The following is a 16,214-nucleotide window of genomic DNA, read 5'->3' on the forward strand; positions in this document are numbered from 1 at the left end:
CAAATACATATCCAAGGATGCAAATGTGCATGTAGAACAGGCATGTCAAACTCGCGACGTCATGTGACATCGCATGATGTATCGTGACTTTTTCCCCATTGCCGGCAATGGAGTGGGTGCAGTTTTGGCATGATGCATCTGGCCTGCAAGCCAGCAGTTTGACATGTCTGATGTAGAAGGTTTAAATCTGTCCAAGACCTTTGATTGTTATCAGATTTTAGAATAATGCCCCCAGAAATTGTTACCAAACTGTAATTCTGAATGTACTAGAAGACAGAGGTAATTACTTGTATCCCCAGAGAATTATCGTTAACTCTATATGAATACAGAAAATTTAAAATGTAAAGGAAGGGTTTTTTTTCAAGGCTAACCATTACTCTTTGGAATCTAGCTCCTAGCATCCTATTCAAAGGATAAATTCATCACTTAGGCTCAGAAAAAGCTTTGCATCTCTGCAGTACCCTGTAAGCCCCGGAAAACTATTCTATGAAATCATATTCTTTTGCATGAGGTTGAGATCATACAGAGCAGATGGTGAAAACATAAAATAAAATATGGTTAATGTATAAGTATGTTGTTTTTCTGGTGATCGTAGCACGGATAATACTGCTGTGGACAAAAACCCAACTACTGTATAAACAATTTACCTCACCTAAACCTGTGTTTCCCAGCTTCCAGATTTCACTTCCCAGAGTTCACAACATTAGTCATGGGAATTAACATCTACAGATCTGGAAGTTGGCCAGGTTGGGAAACACTGATCTATACTTATATACATGGTCACGGTAGACAGAGCACTAATTTACTTATTTCTTATGAGTCTGAACCAAGAAAGACTGAAGGACTTTTCATTAGAATCCATTAACAGCTAAATCCATAACATATTCTCCTGCAATATGGCACTTTGAGCATCAGCGGAAGCACAGCACAGCAAAGGCAGAGTGCTCATCTTGTGTTTGCTTATCAGTACTTAGGTCCATTCCAACTGGCCAACCAAAAGCACCTAAATTTAATTTTGTGGAGCATGGATAGTAGTAAACAGGCACCAACCTTACATGGAAACTGTTGTATAACCTGTGGGGTATAAGTTGCCTCTGATGACTTCTTCTGCAGAGATACCACCACAAACAGCTCAAAAAGCTGCTGCTCCTGGAATTCAATGAGATCTCGCTCCAATGTCTGATAGTGTGGGTTCCGTTTGGACTGAGCCTGGACCTGTAGAAGGCGCTTATGGCGACCTAGAGAAAAGAAGCAGTTCTTCAGTTGCCCAAACTTGCACTTTGGCTTAGTACAATAGCATGGCTTTCATTAATCAGAGACTGCAGAAATGGCTCTGAAGTTTCCCTATGGCTCAACAGCAAGTCAGTTTTTAGAGCTGCATCCAGCAAAACTAGAAGTAATAGCTATGTTGCTGGAAAAGAAATATTTCCATAAACAAAAGAAAATGTGGGTAGCAATAATACCCTAACCCAGTGATGGCGAACCTTTTAGAGACCGAGTGCCCAAAAACTGCCCCATCCCCTGACCTGTCCCTGCTCTGCCCCACCTCCACCCACCCGCAGGGCCATCCACTGCTTCCACGGCCCACCACAGATCACCCAGGCGGCCCTGCACCACCATGGCGGCTACGCTCTCCACCTGCGCCTGCAGTGTCATCTGCGCGTGAGGGGTGTGAAGGCGGTCTTGTCCCTGCTGCCTGGCTGCCATGTTCTTCGCTACGTGTGGGCGGCGCCCAGGGGTGACTCTCCTCCGGGGGGGCTGCTGGTGAGGGGGACATGGGGGAGACAGGACTGGAGTGATGGCGTGCGTACCCACAGAGAGGGCTCTGAGTGCCATCTCTGGCACGCGTGTCATAGGTTCGCCACCACTGCCCTAACCGTTCAATTAAAAAAACCATACAAATAAACTCATACTAAATTAACGTCACAAAGCCTAACTTCCGAATGAGCCTCTTGATCTCTATTGTGATAGACTAACATAAAGCTGTTCATTCTAAATGCACATAATGCTTTAAGAAGCACTGCGAAAGTTAGGAAAATTGCAGTGGCGCAAACTACACGGACACCAAATAAATAGCTATATGTTAAGCGTCTCCCTCTCTCTAGAGAAAATGCTGATCTGACCACCTTCATGAAACTATTGAAGGAAGGAAGTGAGGAAAATATTCATGGCTTGCTTGGCACTATGCCTTTATTATTGCCAGGGAACTGCTGTGTTAAGCTATATGCAAAGCTTAATTCTGACAATTTCCAGGCATGGTGAACAGGAAATGCTGGTGTGTCCAGGGCCATTGGTGCCAATTAGGACAGTTGAGTCACGATGCAGAGCCAGTTTGGAGCCTGCTGCTCTAGTTGTTCTTCCTCCAGTGTTTACATGCAAGGGCCAAGCGTTATATATAATTTCACTCCAGTTACTCCTTTTTCCCAGCGAAGGGCGTTTCATAATATTGCAAGAGACAGACAGAGACATGACTGGGCTTCTTTAGCTTCAGTGAAAGAAAGAAAAAAAGTTCTCAAGAGGCATCACTGAAAATGATCAAAAGGGAAAACACCTGACCTGGAAGGAGATGATTATTATGTGCCAAGTTGTTTTCAACTCCTTATTAATATGCTTATGGCATTATAAAATAAAGAAGGCTTCTAATTACAGCCCAATGAAACAGTGTGGTTCTTCCAAGGTAATCTTTTCCTTCCTGGGCACTTTATTTTTCTTCATCCTGACAAAAGGCACAACTATCCTTAGCAACTTGTTGCCTATCCATTCTTACATGCTTTCTCCTTTACATGCTAGGTCCAAATCTGCACTCAACAATCATCCTTGTTTAACTTTCCTTCAGCATTCTGGTCATGAAGTTGCTTGTTCCCATACTCTTTGCAGAAATTAGCCACTGCTGCCAAGCTATGGCTCCTGCGAGATGGGGGCCTCAAACAGTTGCAAGTTATTTGAAACACTTAAGGGGAGCACGGGAAACCTATTGAAAGCAGCAGGTACAGTAGACTTTCAAGGTAGTCCATACAAGAAGCACAACAAGGAATCCTGCTTTACCTTTATAGTAAGGTTAACAGAATCTTGCAAGACCGAAAGCATTTCTCCCCTCCCCTCCTCTAGGGAGGATCCCTTCTGAAACACTTCCCACACCTCCTCTGCTTCTGTGGATTGTGATACCTTCTGCATGAAAGATGTCTAGTCTGCAGCTCTCTGCCCTGTCTCCCAGGGTCATTACCACATACCATTACATGTGCCAACATCAAAAATCACAGTAGTCTGAACAGTTATGTTACATTTTGTGTCACTATTGCAGGCTTTGGTAGAATATCACAAAAAACGCTCTAGACAAATCACACTTACCACTTGGCGAACCTTTTAGAGACTGAGTGCCCAAACTGCAACCAAAAACCCACTTATTTATCGCAAAGTGCGAGGGCTGCATCAGTATTGTGGTGCCCTCAGAAGGGATGGGGGCGTGGCCCACTGGGTAGGCGTGGCTGCAGTGGTCACGGCAGACTGGGTGAGCATGGCATCCCCGGGGGGGTCAACGCCGCTTGCTCGCTCACTTCCTGCCGTCGCTTCCAAACGCCACGTGCTCATTACTCTGGCGAACTCTGCTGGGGCAACAGCGTGTGTGCCCACAGAGAGGGCTCTGAGTGCCGCCTCTGGCATGCGTGCCATAGGTTCGCCACCACTGATATATGCAAAGCAACTATCATTCTTTGCTATGACATAGCTATTACATTGCAGCTAAAAATTAAGAATGATGAACAGGCTGCCTTTCAAGAAAGCCTATCCGCATGACTGATTTCCTTTTCAAAGCAACTCTCATTAAGTTTCTAAGGGACCCAGGAGATCATAGCTTAAAAGTGATTATCCTGAGTTCTAAACCCATCTATTCCTCCTCTCAATCATCCCAGTTCTTAATGGATTCCTAGAATGGGATCGTACAAGCCTTTAAATGCTCATAATGCATCCATTTTGTTTGGCAAACAGTGACCATTCCAATTATTCAAATAGATCTCAGTCCCAAAGTACAATATTGACTGGGTAGAATTTGCACAGAACATAGGCATTCTCAGCAGTTATCTGCAAGGTATAATTATGCCACTTGACCTGTCTTAGGCCCAGTGATTCACTCACTCACTTTTCGGCAGATTCTCTGATTCACTGTCATATCCACTGGTTTCACCTGAAAGGACAAAAAGTTTCCCTCAGAATTTGCCACCTGGGTGGAACTGGAAATGTTGGAAGGAATCTGACAGGGCAACAATCAATTATGTTCCCATGCCGCTGAAAGTTAGAAACAATTGTCTATTCAAAAGCACATATACTTATGCGTCAGGTGTTAAATAAAGCAAGTCATGCTTATTATACAATTCTTTGGAGGCACCTTCTCCATTATGCAATGCAAAAGATGAGGGAACATGCATTGCTATCAATTGTTTAACATTACTTGGCAAGGAGGTATCACTGATTTGCAAAATGTAGATTACACAAACAGCTGTTGGTTCTAGCTTAGTATTTCAGCACATGTGGAAAAAGAAAGTCATATAAAACAGGAAGTACTATTGATAAGATATATACACCCACACAAAATACTACAATCTTGCTCTTCTGGTTTTAGCAACAAAAATTCTATGCCGTCCTAAAGGGACAACAGGATAAAAAAGAGAAATCACCAGTCACAGTATTTCTCAAGGGAGTTCTTAGAATTTATATCATTAAATCCAGGTTACTGAAGGGACCATCTCATCCCAATGGGACTGGCCTGCTCCACCCATGCCAGCAAAGGAGGCATGCTGTGGGCCCAATTGGCCAGGGAATTCCAGGTAGCAGACTCCAAGAGAAGAGCTTTTTCTGCTGTCACTCCTGCCCTTTGGAACATCTTGTCCCCCATATTGAGGTCAGCTCCAACCCTCCTGACCTTCTGCAAGAGCTTAAAGACCTGGCTCTGTCAGGTGGCTTGGGGCTCCAGTGGGAGAGCATCACAGTGGAGGTGGTTGATTCCTTAACAAGGAATCCCACTTCCCCCCAATCCTGCTCCCGCCCTTCCCATCTTTTAATTAGGATGGAATATTTGTATTTTTATAGTATTTTATTCATATTCTGTATAGGTTTTATACAGTTTTATTTTTTTTTAATATTGTAAGACACCAGAGTTAACCTGTGGTAAGATGGGTGGCCCAAAAATAAATAATAATGAAATGAAATAAAATATAAAATGAATTGACTGGAAGAATTACATTCAACCCAGCATTTATATACCTTTGGCTGGAGAAAGCTCTTTTCCAGTTTGCACCACCAACTTCACACGTTTCTTTCCTCGTCTGGAATCAAAGATCTCCTGTATCTTTAATACAAGCTGAAACCCAATAAAAAAGCAGTCATCAAGAAGGATGATAAGTTTCAGAAAAAGAAAAACTGCAAGTCATTTTTATACACGGGCTAGTATTAGAAAACACTACAGAATTTAGTAGAGCTGTAACAGAAGAACTGATGGTAACACAAATGCCCCCCCAAAAAGACTACTGTCATCTGCATAGTGCTACTAATGTAGAATGATCTTTAATCTGGATATCAAGAATATTCTAATCCATGATGAAAGCCAAACTGAACAAAAGATGTATGCAAATAAGTTCCCTGGTGCTATGCGGTGAATGCACTGCCTAAAAGCATTACAGGATTTTTATTTATTTATTTATTTATTTATTTATTTATTTATTTATTTATTTTGTGCAGGCATAGTTTAAAGTAAAGATGCCACTGAGCTCAGCTTGATCTTGCATCTACATAGTTTTCTTGAAAGTATTATGGAAGTGATTTGCTACTAGCTTTTTTCTAGCATTTTTGTTAACTTCTTATCTAAAAAACAGTTTACAACTGCCAACATTCTCCCATTTACAAGCCAGAATCAATCCTGCTTAGCTTCTGTGATCAGCCAAGATTAGCTAGATACTACCATTTGCCCAGAGAGAAAGTAAAGAACAAACTGCTACAGCTTAATTGTATAATTCTTTATTTATGTACACTTTTTCTTGGATAGTTGGTTTCTACCATTTCCAGAGAAATAGCCACAAGTTCAACAGTAACGGTGGTAGCTGCCCAACCCATCAAACATCATGTGGTGTCAAGTGTCTCAAGCCATAAGCAGAAGACAGAAAGATCTTTGCCACAGCATGTCTCGTCAAAACTTGCTGACGATCTCAGCTCCTGTTCAACTAGTTGCTATTTTAAACAATGGCACGCAGGCCAAGTTCTCTCTTGCCCAGCTTCAGGAATGCATTCAGCATTCCAAGCAAAGACAACAGGGTGGGGTCCACTTATTCCCTCCACTGCAAGTCAAATACAGATGCAGAAGACAGTTAGCAGGTAAACCATTCTTAGTTCCAACTCTTTTCTTTACTACAGCAGCCTAATAAAGTAAAAAGAAGAAAAGCATCTCAGAGATCCAGTCTGCTGCTCAGGGCAAAGGCAATACAATTTGACCTCAGGAAAAGTCTGCACCCATGCAAGAAACTCTTGCACTCTTTCCATCAGCTTCTTTTCCATTCCTCCCAAATTTTCCTTGGTTTAAATGGTTGATTTAAGAGCTTTTTCAGATTTTTTTCAAACATGAAAAAATGAAGTGGACTCAGAAATGTATGGTACCATGTAAAAGAATATCAGGAAGCTGAGACTGGTGCTTTTTGGAATACATGTACATGGTAAACACTTTGGAAATTTGCATTCGCATTGCACATGTTTTAAACTGACTGTTGCAAAGCTTGGTGCCTGTGATATTTGTAATGGCTTCAAGAATGACTAGAAAATGCTGTGAGCTGAATGCATGATGTCAAGGTACTGGAGAATACATTATTTTCCATGCTGGAATTAAAGAAGAATGTTTGGCTTACTTGGGCATTCTTCCAGCAATCATGGCCAAGTCCTATGAGTTCAGGATGAGAGAATAACATGCACTTCCTCTCTCAGTAAATTACTCTCACATTTCTGAATGTGGTTGGGGGGATCATTTTGTCTGAGGAATAATGCTCATATGGGACTTTTTAATCATCCTTTGTGGCTCATTTAATCATCTTTGTATGCTCCACATACATATGCAATAGTTAGAAAGACAGCACATTTGCCCTGTATATGTGCTAACTTTCCTTCTCTCCGCCTATTCCCTCTATCATAATGGAAATAAATTCTAACTGTGTGACTCTTTATCCCTTCTGGCTTTGAGTAACCAGAAATGGGACCTTCTTTTACTCAAATTTTCAAGTAAACATTATGTCTGTATTTCTTTTCCTTTGCAATGTTTCACAATTGTAAGATTCCTTAGAAGACAGTGCATATGTAGATTATTAAAAATTACTAAATTACTAATATTGATAAAAAAGATACTAACTGTATAAGATTCCAATTTCTTCAATGGACTGTATGTATGTATGTATGTATGTATGTATGTATGTATGTATGTATGTATGTATGTATTTACAGTAATTACAAACTGATCCAAATCTATACAACTCTAGGTGGTAAATTATGCTTCTTGGTTTCCTAATGTTTAGCTTACTTGCACATCTCTACTAATCATTCATCTAGAAGAGGTAGCATTCAGAAGCACATCAGGAAAGTTATATTGAAATTTTATGGAACAGCCTCATCTTTAAAGAGCTGCTCAATAGCTTTGAAGTACAGAACAACTGAAAGTTAAATCCTGAGTCAGGGGTAAGCAATCCCAGGGAAAGAAGTCCAAGCAAAATAAAATGAACTCACTTTAAGCAGTCTCACTCCTATTAAAAATATAAAAGTTACTCCTAGTGTAACTGGGAACTTAACAGTGTATTAACTACTGTACATCTTGCCAGATATTGCCAATGACATCTTGTTAGTGAATCTGCATGGTAATCTAAACAGAGCAGGACAGGATGTCTAGATAATTTTTTAAAAATATAATTTCAGTTCCCAGTTCTAAATAATTTCCTACTTAGGTCTTTTTAGGTAATATTGTTTATCCAATAATTATTTTATTAGGATTATTTTGAATTCAGATTGAGAACAAAAGAAATTTAAATGGCTTTTTAAATCTCCATATGTAGAGCTAAACACAGATTAAATGACTATGGTCTATTTGATAAGACAACCACATACTTCCCCTCATGTATCAAAAAAGTAAAGTACATATTGCAGATGGGAAAAGGAAGCTCTCAAAAAATAAAGAAGAGATAGGCATCTCTGCTGTAGGAGATGAAGTGCTAGAAAAACCTACATAGATTCAACTTTAAATCACTTTGATTAACCAGACCATCTCACTTTTATTGACAGAAAAGATTACATAAGAAAAGACTTAAATACTCTTCCTTAAACTTACAGGACAGAGGAACAGAATAGAAACCTGACAAATAAATATAAAACAAAGGACATTTGAAATAACAATCCACTGTTATTGCAGGAACTTCTGGATACAGTGTTCCCAAGCTCCTATGTAGTGATTGGGCAACTCCCCAAATTCAGTTAGCTTGACCGATGACCAGACAGGAAATTCTAAGAATTGCCATCCCACACAACTGGGGGCACCCAATTCAGAAAGATCAGGGTATCTATGTCTCTGTTAAATTTATATAGCTACCCATCTCATGCTTGTGATTCTGGGTGACAAGTACAATTAAAATAATTAAGAACTATAATAACATCTGATCATCTGATATTACCAACAACTCTCATATTTAAATGATGCAATAAAGAATTATTTAAGAAAACAATCACTTTCATTAAAAATGATAGGAATGACCCAACCAAAGAAGAGATAGGGAGAGGAAATAATTATTACTATTTTGGCTCAGTCCTTACCCGGGGAAGATTTTTTCTATTCTTGCTTCCAGCCTCTCCTGCTTTGAAGAACTTCCATTCAGTCAACGTAACAGGTAGTGTTGAATCTTTCGACAACTTCCCACGCAAACAGATCCGTGTGTTCTTTAGCTCCAAGGTTTTACGGTGAAAGAAGTGTGGCTTGTGGAGAAGCTAAAGAAAAGTGAAAGAAGGATAACAGAACGCAAGTGTTTTACAAAAAAAGCAATCTCTACTGAATTTGATACAAACAAATACAAACACAAAAACAATACATCCCACCATGCAAAAGGGTGGCCTGGTTTTTAGAAGAGTGAAAGCAGCAAGATCTAAAAATTGGGTTTGTTATTATGATATGAAAGTCTTCAATAGATATAATTAAGTCAGACGGAATCAAAATAATTCAGGGACAAACACAAGAAAGTAAATCTACTTGCATATCCCCTCCCTTTTAATACACTATATAAGGTCTCAGTCACAAACTATGTGTGGTGCTAAATAAAGCCTTAGGAGGAAAGTTATCTTTCTCTTTCTCTTTTCTCTGGAGAACTAATGTATAGTGACAGTGAGACTAATAGTTATGGGAGCTCTTTGGTTGAACTGTGCAATGAGGGAAAAAATGAAATCCTTCCCCCCCCCACACACACACATATCCTTGAAAACCACAGTCCCAATCTTCCTTTCCCCATGAATTCTACTTAGAATTAAAAGAGGGAAAGAAAAGAGAGATATAGCTTCCAGGAATGAATTAATCATTATATCCATCATGTCCATCAACCACTGTGCCAGATTATAAATCACAGAGAAATTTAGAATTCTTTAAGATAAGAAATCCCATGGAGGTCACCATTCCTTGCAGTTTCTTCTTTCTAGCTTTTTCATGTAAAAAAGAGATATTACTGTGGAACATTGGGAAATATTAGGGTCAAATGCATCGGTTTCAACCTCAGCAGATAAGAGGTACGTAGCTGAAGTAAAGCATGATGGGGCCTGATTAGTATTTGGATGGGAAATTATTAGAAATCCTAGTTCTGTTGACTAGATTAAGAAGTAAAAAAAAACGTGCATAGATACAATCATCAAGAGCTGGACTTGAAAGGGTATCTTTTATATAGGGTAAGCTTAGAAAACTAAATTAAAAAGAGTAAATACACAATTAGATTTTAATATAAGCAAATATAGTATTTTAATTTATACAGTACTGCACATGAAGATGTATAGGAAGATATAAGAGACTAAAGGAAAAGTAAACTGGGAAAAAATCCAAAATTTCACAGAGGAAAATATAGGCTGATTTTAGCACAAACAATCATCAAAAGAGGGAGGACCATATTGCCTTAAACAACAAGGAGGACATATGTCGACAAATTTCAACATCAGGCAAGAAAGGGTAAGGAAAGATATTAATCAAATGTCAACAAGTAGCACAAGATAACAAGAAAAGGAAATGAGGAATTTATTTAAGAGGATCCAAAGAAATTATCACAAAATTTACAGTTAATGTTGGGCCATTCAAGAATAGTGAAAAAAGAGATTTCATAGATTTCACTTCAAAACAAAGCAATATAGAAATATTTTAAATAAATAAATATCAACATCTTTTATAAGTAATATTATAGATTGACAGGAATATCTGTACAAACAGAATACATTCAGGAATCAATTCTATAAGAGAATGAGGCACAACAGGAACAGGTCTGCTAATAAGAAAGTACCAGGTGTAGATGAAATATCTATTGAACTGTTTAAAGCTAAAGAAGAAACAGTTGAAGTCCAAAGAAAATCATGTCAACAAATATGGAACAATATAATGTGCAAACTGGAAAACAGCAGCAGTAGAAATAAATTACTGAGCAAATTTTCACCATGTTTTGCTTACAATTTCACCATTAAAATACATGGAGAGAGAAGATCTTATGGAGATAATGCCAGAATGCAGAATATGTTAATAGTTAAATATTTAAATAGAGAAATAATTATTTTATGTCACTTTTCGTAATATAACTCTGTGCAGTGAACAATAAAACTGCCCACATAATACAGATGATACAGGTGGAAACTCCAAAGTTTTTTTTTTTTTTTAAAAAAACCCTTCTTAGCCAAAAACAAAAAGAGACCCACCACGCATACAGCCCAAGGGCAGGGGGAAGCTTTAAACACAGGCAAGTTGGGAGGTCAAATGCATCTTGAGATGGTGAAGTGATTCCAAACAACAGGTGCTGTCACAGACAAGGCATGCTTCCTAGATCCCACCAGATGGCACTGCTTAATAAGGGGGAATCTGGAGGATTTCCACTTCGCCCAATCATACCAGTTTTTCTTTCAGAAGAATAACAGAAGAATTAACAGAAATAATAATCAAAATCTATCCTGTAAAAATAGGACAATTGTATTATATTGCTTATTAAAAGTACTATGGATTGTAATCAACCAATCCTGGATCAAATAAAGGCTGAATCAAATAAAGGCAAAAACTACAGAACATTGGACATGTGAGGCAAGGGAATGATGAATTTAAAAAGTTTTTATGCTTGACAGATTGAAAGAAGAAAACAGGCTAGATTGATGGACAAGATCAAACAAGCTACAGGAATGTCTTTGGGAAAGTTACAAGTTATTATTGCAGATAGGGCAGGATGGTTCATGCAGTCACTCAGAATTAAAACCAACTTGATTACGCCTAAAAAGTAACTATATCGCACAAAGAAACAAAACAAGAATCAGCTTTGGGGCTAAACCTTATAAGTGCCTGGAGTTGATAAGAGTGTAATTTTTAAAAAAATAAATAATGAACTACTCATAAAATCTTGATTTAAATTTCATGAAGAAAAATGGATTAGGATTAGGTTAGGGTAAGCAGTTGCATAAGAAAATTTTTTATCCCCACATCTCACTTCTTTGTGCAAAATGGCTTTTACCTAAAATAGTCCTTCCTTTTAAATGGTAGCTGTCAGTACTTCATTAAACACCTATAAATTAACATGTGGTTCATTCCTTTTTCAGAACAGTATAGAAAAATAGACACTAACAATAGTAACTACTATAATTTCATCTGCCAGGGAAACATCTCCTTTTCCCCAAAAGATCAGCGACAAAAGAACAGGCAATCTACCGGTATTCCCATTCTCCAATTCACTACTTACTAAGTATGAAAAGTTAATTGGGATGAAACATTTTGGAGCTATCATTGTAAATAGCTTTGGTAAATAGTACGTGGTAAGTAAGAAATATTAACCTGATTTCAGCAGGCATCTAAAAAAGCACATAGCATCTGATTCTCTAAAGGTTACTAAACTAAATCTTAGCACCCAGCCAGTATGGCCAATAATAAGAAATATTGGAAAATTTAATTCAGCAACAACAGCCACATAAGCATGGGTAGAAGAGAAAAAAGAAATGATTGGTTGATTAAACAAATGGGAAAACTACACTAATATTTGGTTTGGATCACATCCATGTGAATCTATTCCTGAAAACGAAAATCTATGCACAAGCATAATTGTACAAACAGTGTACAATTTTCTCCTTTTATTCCTTTTTTTGTTTTGGCTCTGTGCAGGGGAGGGCAAAGTATTTTCTTCAGATTAAACAGAAACCAAACAAAGTTAAATCAGCTTCATGGGCATGGGCAGCTTCATTGGCTTCCATTCTCTTAAAAGTGAGTTTACATACCTCTGTGTTCTTCTAGGAACAATTGCAATATGATGATTTGTAGGGGAATAAAGACATGGCATAACAACAGGACACGGAGCAATATAGACAAATAACTTCATTTTGTTACTTGATAATATCTAATCCCCGTTTAGCACAAGGACAAAGTCCAATCACCTTGGGTGGCTTGAAGGTATTTCGGGGAGGAGGCAGCTTCCAATTAGATGGGATCCTCCACAAAGGCTTCACTTTAATGTCCTCATAGGGATTCTCTTTAGCAGGATCTAGAAAAAACAATTATTTTGAAGCAGAGCATGGATAGACAAACCAACCATATACATTTGCAATTACTATTTTTTCATAGGCACAAACTGGCATCAAGACAACCATTTGTCTGAAATGGTATAGGGTTTCCTGCCTGAGCAGGGGGTTGGACTAGAAGACCTCCAAGGTCCTTTCCAACTTTATTATTATTATTATTATTATTATTATTATTATTATTATTATTATTATCATCATCATCATCATCATCATCATCATCATCAATCACCCAGCTAGTGACAGAGGAATCAAAGCAAATCCCCAAATGACTGTCTTTAATTCCTAGCTTTCCAATGCAGGAATTGTGTGTATTTATCAGATTTCCATGAATATATCAGCACAGGAAATCAGAATATGTATGCTGGAATTCTCTAGAACTGAACCATAGCAGTTACTTTTCTTTTTGAAGGCTGGTTCTTGTTTCTTTTAAATAGATCTGGAATCTTACCAATAATATCCTCATAGAGGTTGTCCTCTGACTGCGTGCAATAGAGACAGACACGTGTGGTGCCATTTAGCTCTTCATGAAGCTTTTGATACTCGATGGCTGCTAGTCTGTTTCGATAACTTTGGATGTCCTCAAACTCAAAGGACTTTCTATAAATAAGAATAGGATATGTTATCACACATCTTAGGTGCAAAACCAAGCGCAGCTATTCATCTCCTAGCTTTTTTTAAAGCATGCTACCTAGGAATGGATGAATTTTAAAAGTATACTTTTCAATATTTTTAGCATAAAATTGTTCTTGGAATGTTTTAAAAAATAAAATTATGTGCACAATTTTAGAAAATCTGTCTTTCTCAATCTTCCACCAGCAATGTAGAATGGAAGAGGCAAGGGAGCCATCAAAGATAATTTGACTTGATACTAAAGCACAGTTTATTTTAATCAAGCCACACCTCAAAGTGCCTCAGTTAAGCAATATAAACCATGAAATATAGTTTGCAAACCACAAAAATTAGATACAATACTTTAAAACACACCTAATTTTTATTTGGCTTTATATTTATTCTTCTAAAAAAGAAAAGAGATCTTAGGTACTACAGTAGCTCTCTTAAATCTGGTGTCCCCTGTATTTTGGTAGACAATCAAATAATAGTACCGCCAGCAATATTATAAGTGTGTTAGGTTTATGTTCCATGTCATTTTAGTGCAGCACTGAAACAGCAAAACTGAAATGATAGCACCGACCCCATAGTACCATTCCCTCTAAGACAACACATGAGGGAATCTGGAAATCAGAGTTTGTTGCCTATAAATAAATAATGAATAGGAGATATATTCTATGTATAACCACTGGTTATACTCAGCTACCTTATATCTCCATGAGTCTACAGGGTAATTTTCAACTGGTTGTTTTACAACAGTTCAGAGTTATAATGGTCTCGAAACCTGTGCTTTATGGCCTTTAAAATACTAACGGCTATTGTAAAATGGTGCCCCCCCCCATGCAGTGGAAGGATTCAAATATGTGAACAACCAGTTCTCTGTGTGGATACTGCTTCCAGAAGTCCATTCTGGGCCTGGGCAACAAAAAATTAGCCACCGGTTCTGCCGAAGTGGTGCGAACCAGCTGAATTCCACAACTGCCCCCATGATAACATGACTGCATTTTGCGTGCTTGGTAACTGAATTGCCATTATGACCGGTTGCAGCACCCTACAGCCACATGATTGCAATTTGTAACAAATTTTGCCAGTTTCTGGCAGGTTTTGTTGGATTCCGGCAAAAAATGCCCATTTAGAAGAGTGGGTTCATTTAACAAATGTGTCAACACTGCTAGCAACGGATGTTCTTGCTTTGACAACAGATGGAAATGCAGCCATTTTCTCTATTGCTTTTAGAATTAGTTGCTGCTGGGAGGGGGAATAAGGATGAGAGTCCAGCTAGTCATAACAATAATAACTTAATTGTGGAAAACCAAGGATGTTGGGCCCAGAGCTGATAGTGTTTTGGCGGGGTGGAGAGCTGGGGAAAAAGCCATCAGCTTCAAGCTAATTGGGGAATGTGATTTATGACTGTTTATTGGAGGAGGGAATTGCACTTTGTTACTTTGTATCCAGGGGAGGGGGAATTTAGTTTCTGGTTTCAACTATGTACTGCCAATACTTTGTTTCTCGAATAAAAGATTCTTTAAGGTAAACAATGCCTCAAAGTTCTTTTGAAGATTTCATCTGTTGGAACCATGACAGAATGTGATGTTCATTTAATGGCCATGTGATTGCCTGACGACCACTGCAAAAAATGTCAAAAATCTAGATCCAGTCATTTGTGTGCCTGGACTTATGACAAAATTTATTTATTTATTTATTTATTTATTTATTTATGAGACTTATATACCGCTTAAAATGATTTATAACCAGATTTCCAGTCCCAATTTGATTGTGAACTGAAGGCTATCTGTTTTTTATATTTAATTTAATTAATTTAACTTTACTTAGATTATGACAGATTAAGGTAAAGGAGAAGGAGGAGCACAGGGATGAGCCGAGAGTCATTCTTGCTGCAGCACTGTAACTGGCTGGTTTGTCTTTTTTTGCTGATTGATGACATGCAAAAAAGGAAAGAAAGGAAAGTCAAGAGAATCCGTTCAATCTCTTTGCCTATCATACACTGCATATGCATAACCAAGGCAGCATCATGGGCAACAGAGACAGGATAGAGACTGGCAATAGGGACAGAAAATATCATGTCAATATAATTTTCAACACACAGCACTAATTCAACAGTGAGGAATAGCTCTTAGTGCATGATGTGATCCACATCAGTGATAGTGTTCCTATCCTTTATTTCATATGATCAAAAATATGAAATATCTAATTTCTGCAAGATGTTGGTTATTCAAATCAAATTCCATACACACCATGCATATTACATTTTAAAATAAATTTATGCAGCAGCATAATCGACGTCATGTATTAATGCTGAATCTGCCATACAGTATGTAAATTTGTTTATCTTTCCAACACAGTCATATCAGGGATTGCCTAACCACTTTTAGCCTAATTTTATGACCACATAGCTTCCTCTTACATAGTAACAAATGTGATGTTTTTATTTTCACGGCTGAAATTCTATTTTAATGCAACATTTTAAATGCCAAAGATCAAAAAATAAAGGTACATCCTTTAAAGCAGGGCTTTTCAACCAGTGGTACGGGTACCACCTGTGGTACATTGGCACCTGGCAGGTGGTATGTGACCATCCTAGAAAAGTGGTAATGGGGGAGGGGAATGAGCTGAACCGGTGGCAGCACCGCACAAGCCTGAGTGAGAGATGACTGGAGCTGCAAGGCTGTCAGGGCTCAGCAGAAGCGCCAGGATCAGTGCTTCTTCGGGACTGTCAGGACTCAGTGGAAGCACCAGGATCAGCGCCAGGCTCCAGCTGGAGCTCAGCACTGATCATGGCGCTTCTGCTGAGT

General features: G+C 38.4%; 1 protein-coding gene across 4 annotated transcripts in view; it reads right to left on the reverse strand.

Moving 5' to 3' along the window:
- The window catches only part of DENND2C (DENN domain containing 2C), a 69,431-nt gene that overhangs the window by 26,379 nt on the left and 26,838 nt on the right, over nt 1–16,214 (reverse strand). For all 4 annotated transcript variants that reach the window (XM_039356913.1, XM_039356914.1, XM_039356918.1 and 1 more), the window contains exons 3-8: nt 13,241–13,389; nt 12,649–12,755; nt 8,824–8,994; nt 5,257–5,353; nt 4,136–4,180; nt 1,051–1,238 (exon numbers count right to left, since the gene is read on the reverse strand). In XM_039356913.1, the coding sequence (XP_039212847.1) occupies nt 1,051–1,238; nt 4,136–4,180; nt 5,257–5,353; nt 8,824–8,994; nt 12,649–12,755; nt 13,241–13,389 (757 nt within the window). The remainder of the gene's footprint in view (nt 1–1,050; nt 1,239–4,135; nt 4,181–5,256; nt 5,354–8,823; nt 8,995–12,648; nt 12,756–13,240; nt 13,390–16,214) is intronic.

The sequence above is a fragment of the Crotalus tigris genome, unplaced genomic scaffold (genome assembly GCF_016545835.1).
Source record: "Crotalus tigris isolate CLP2741 ecotype Arizona unplaced genomic scaffold, ASM1654583v1 scf7180000018838.1047803, whole genome shotgun sequence".
In the NCBI taxonomy this organism is placed as follows: domain Eukaryota; kingdom Metazoa; phylum Chordata; class Lepidosauria; order Squamata; family Viperidae; genus Crotalus; species Crotalus tigris.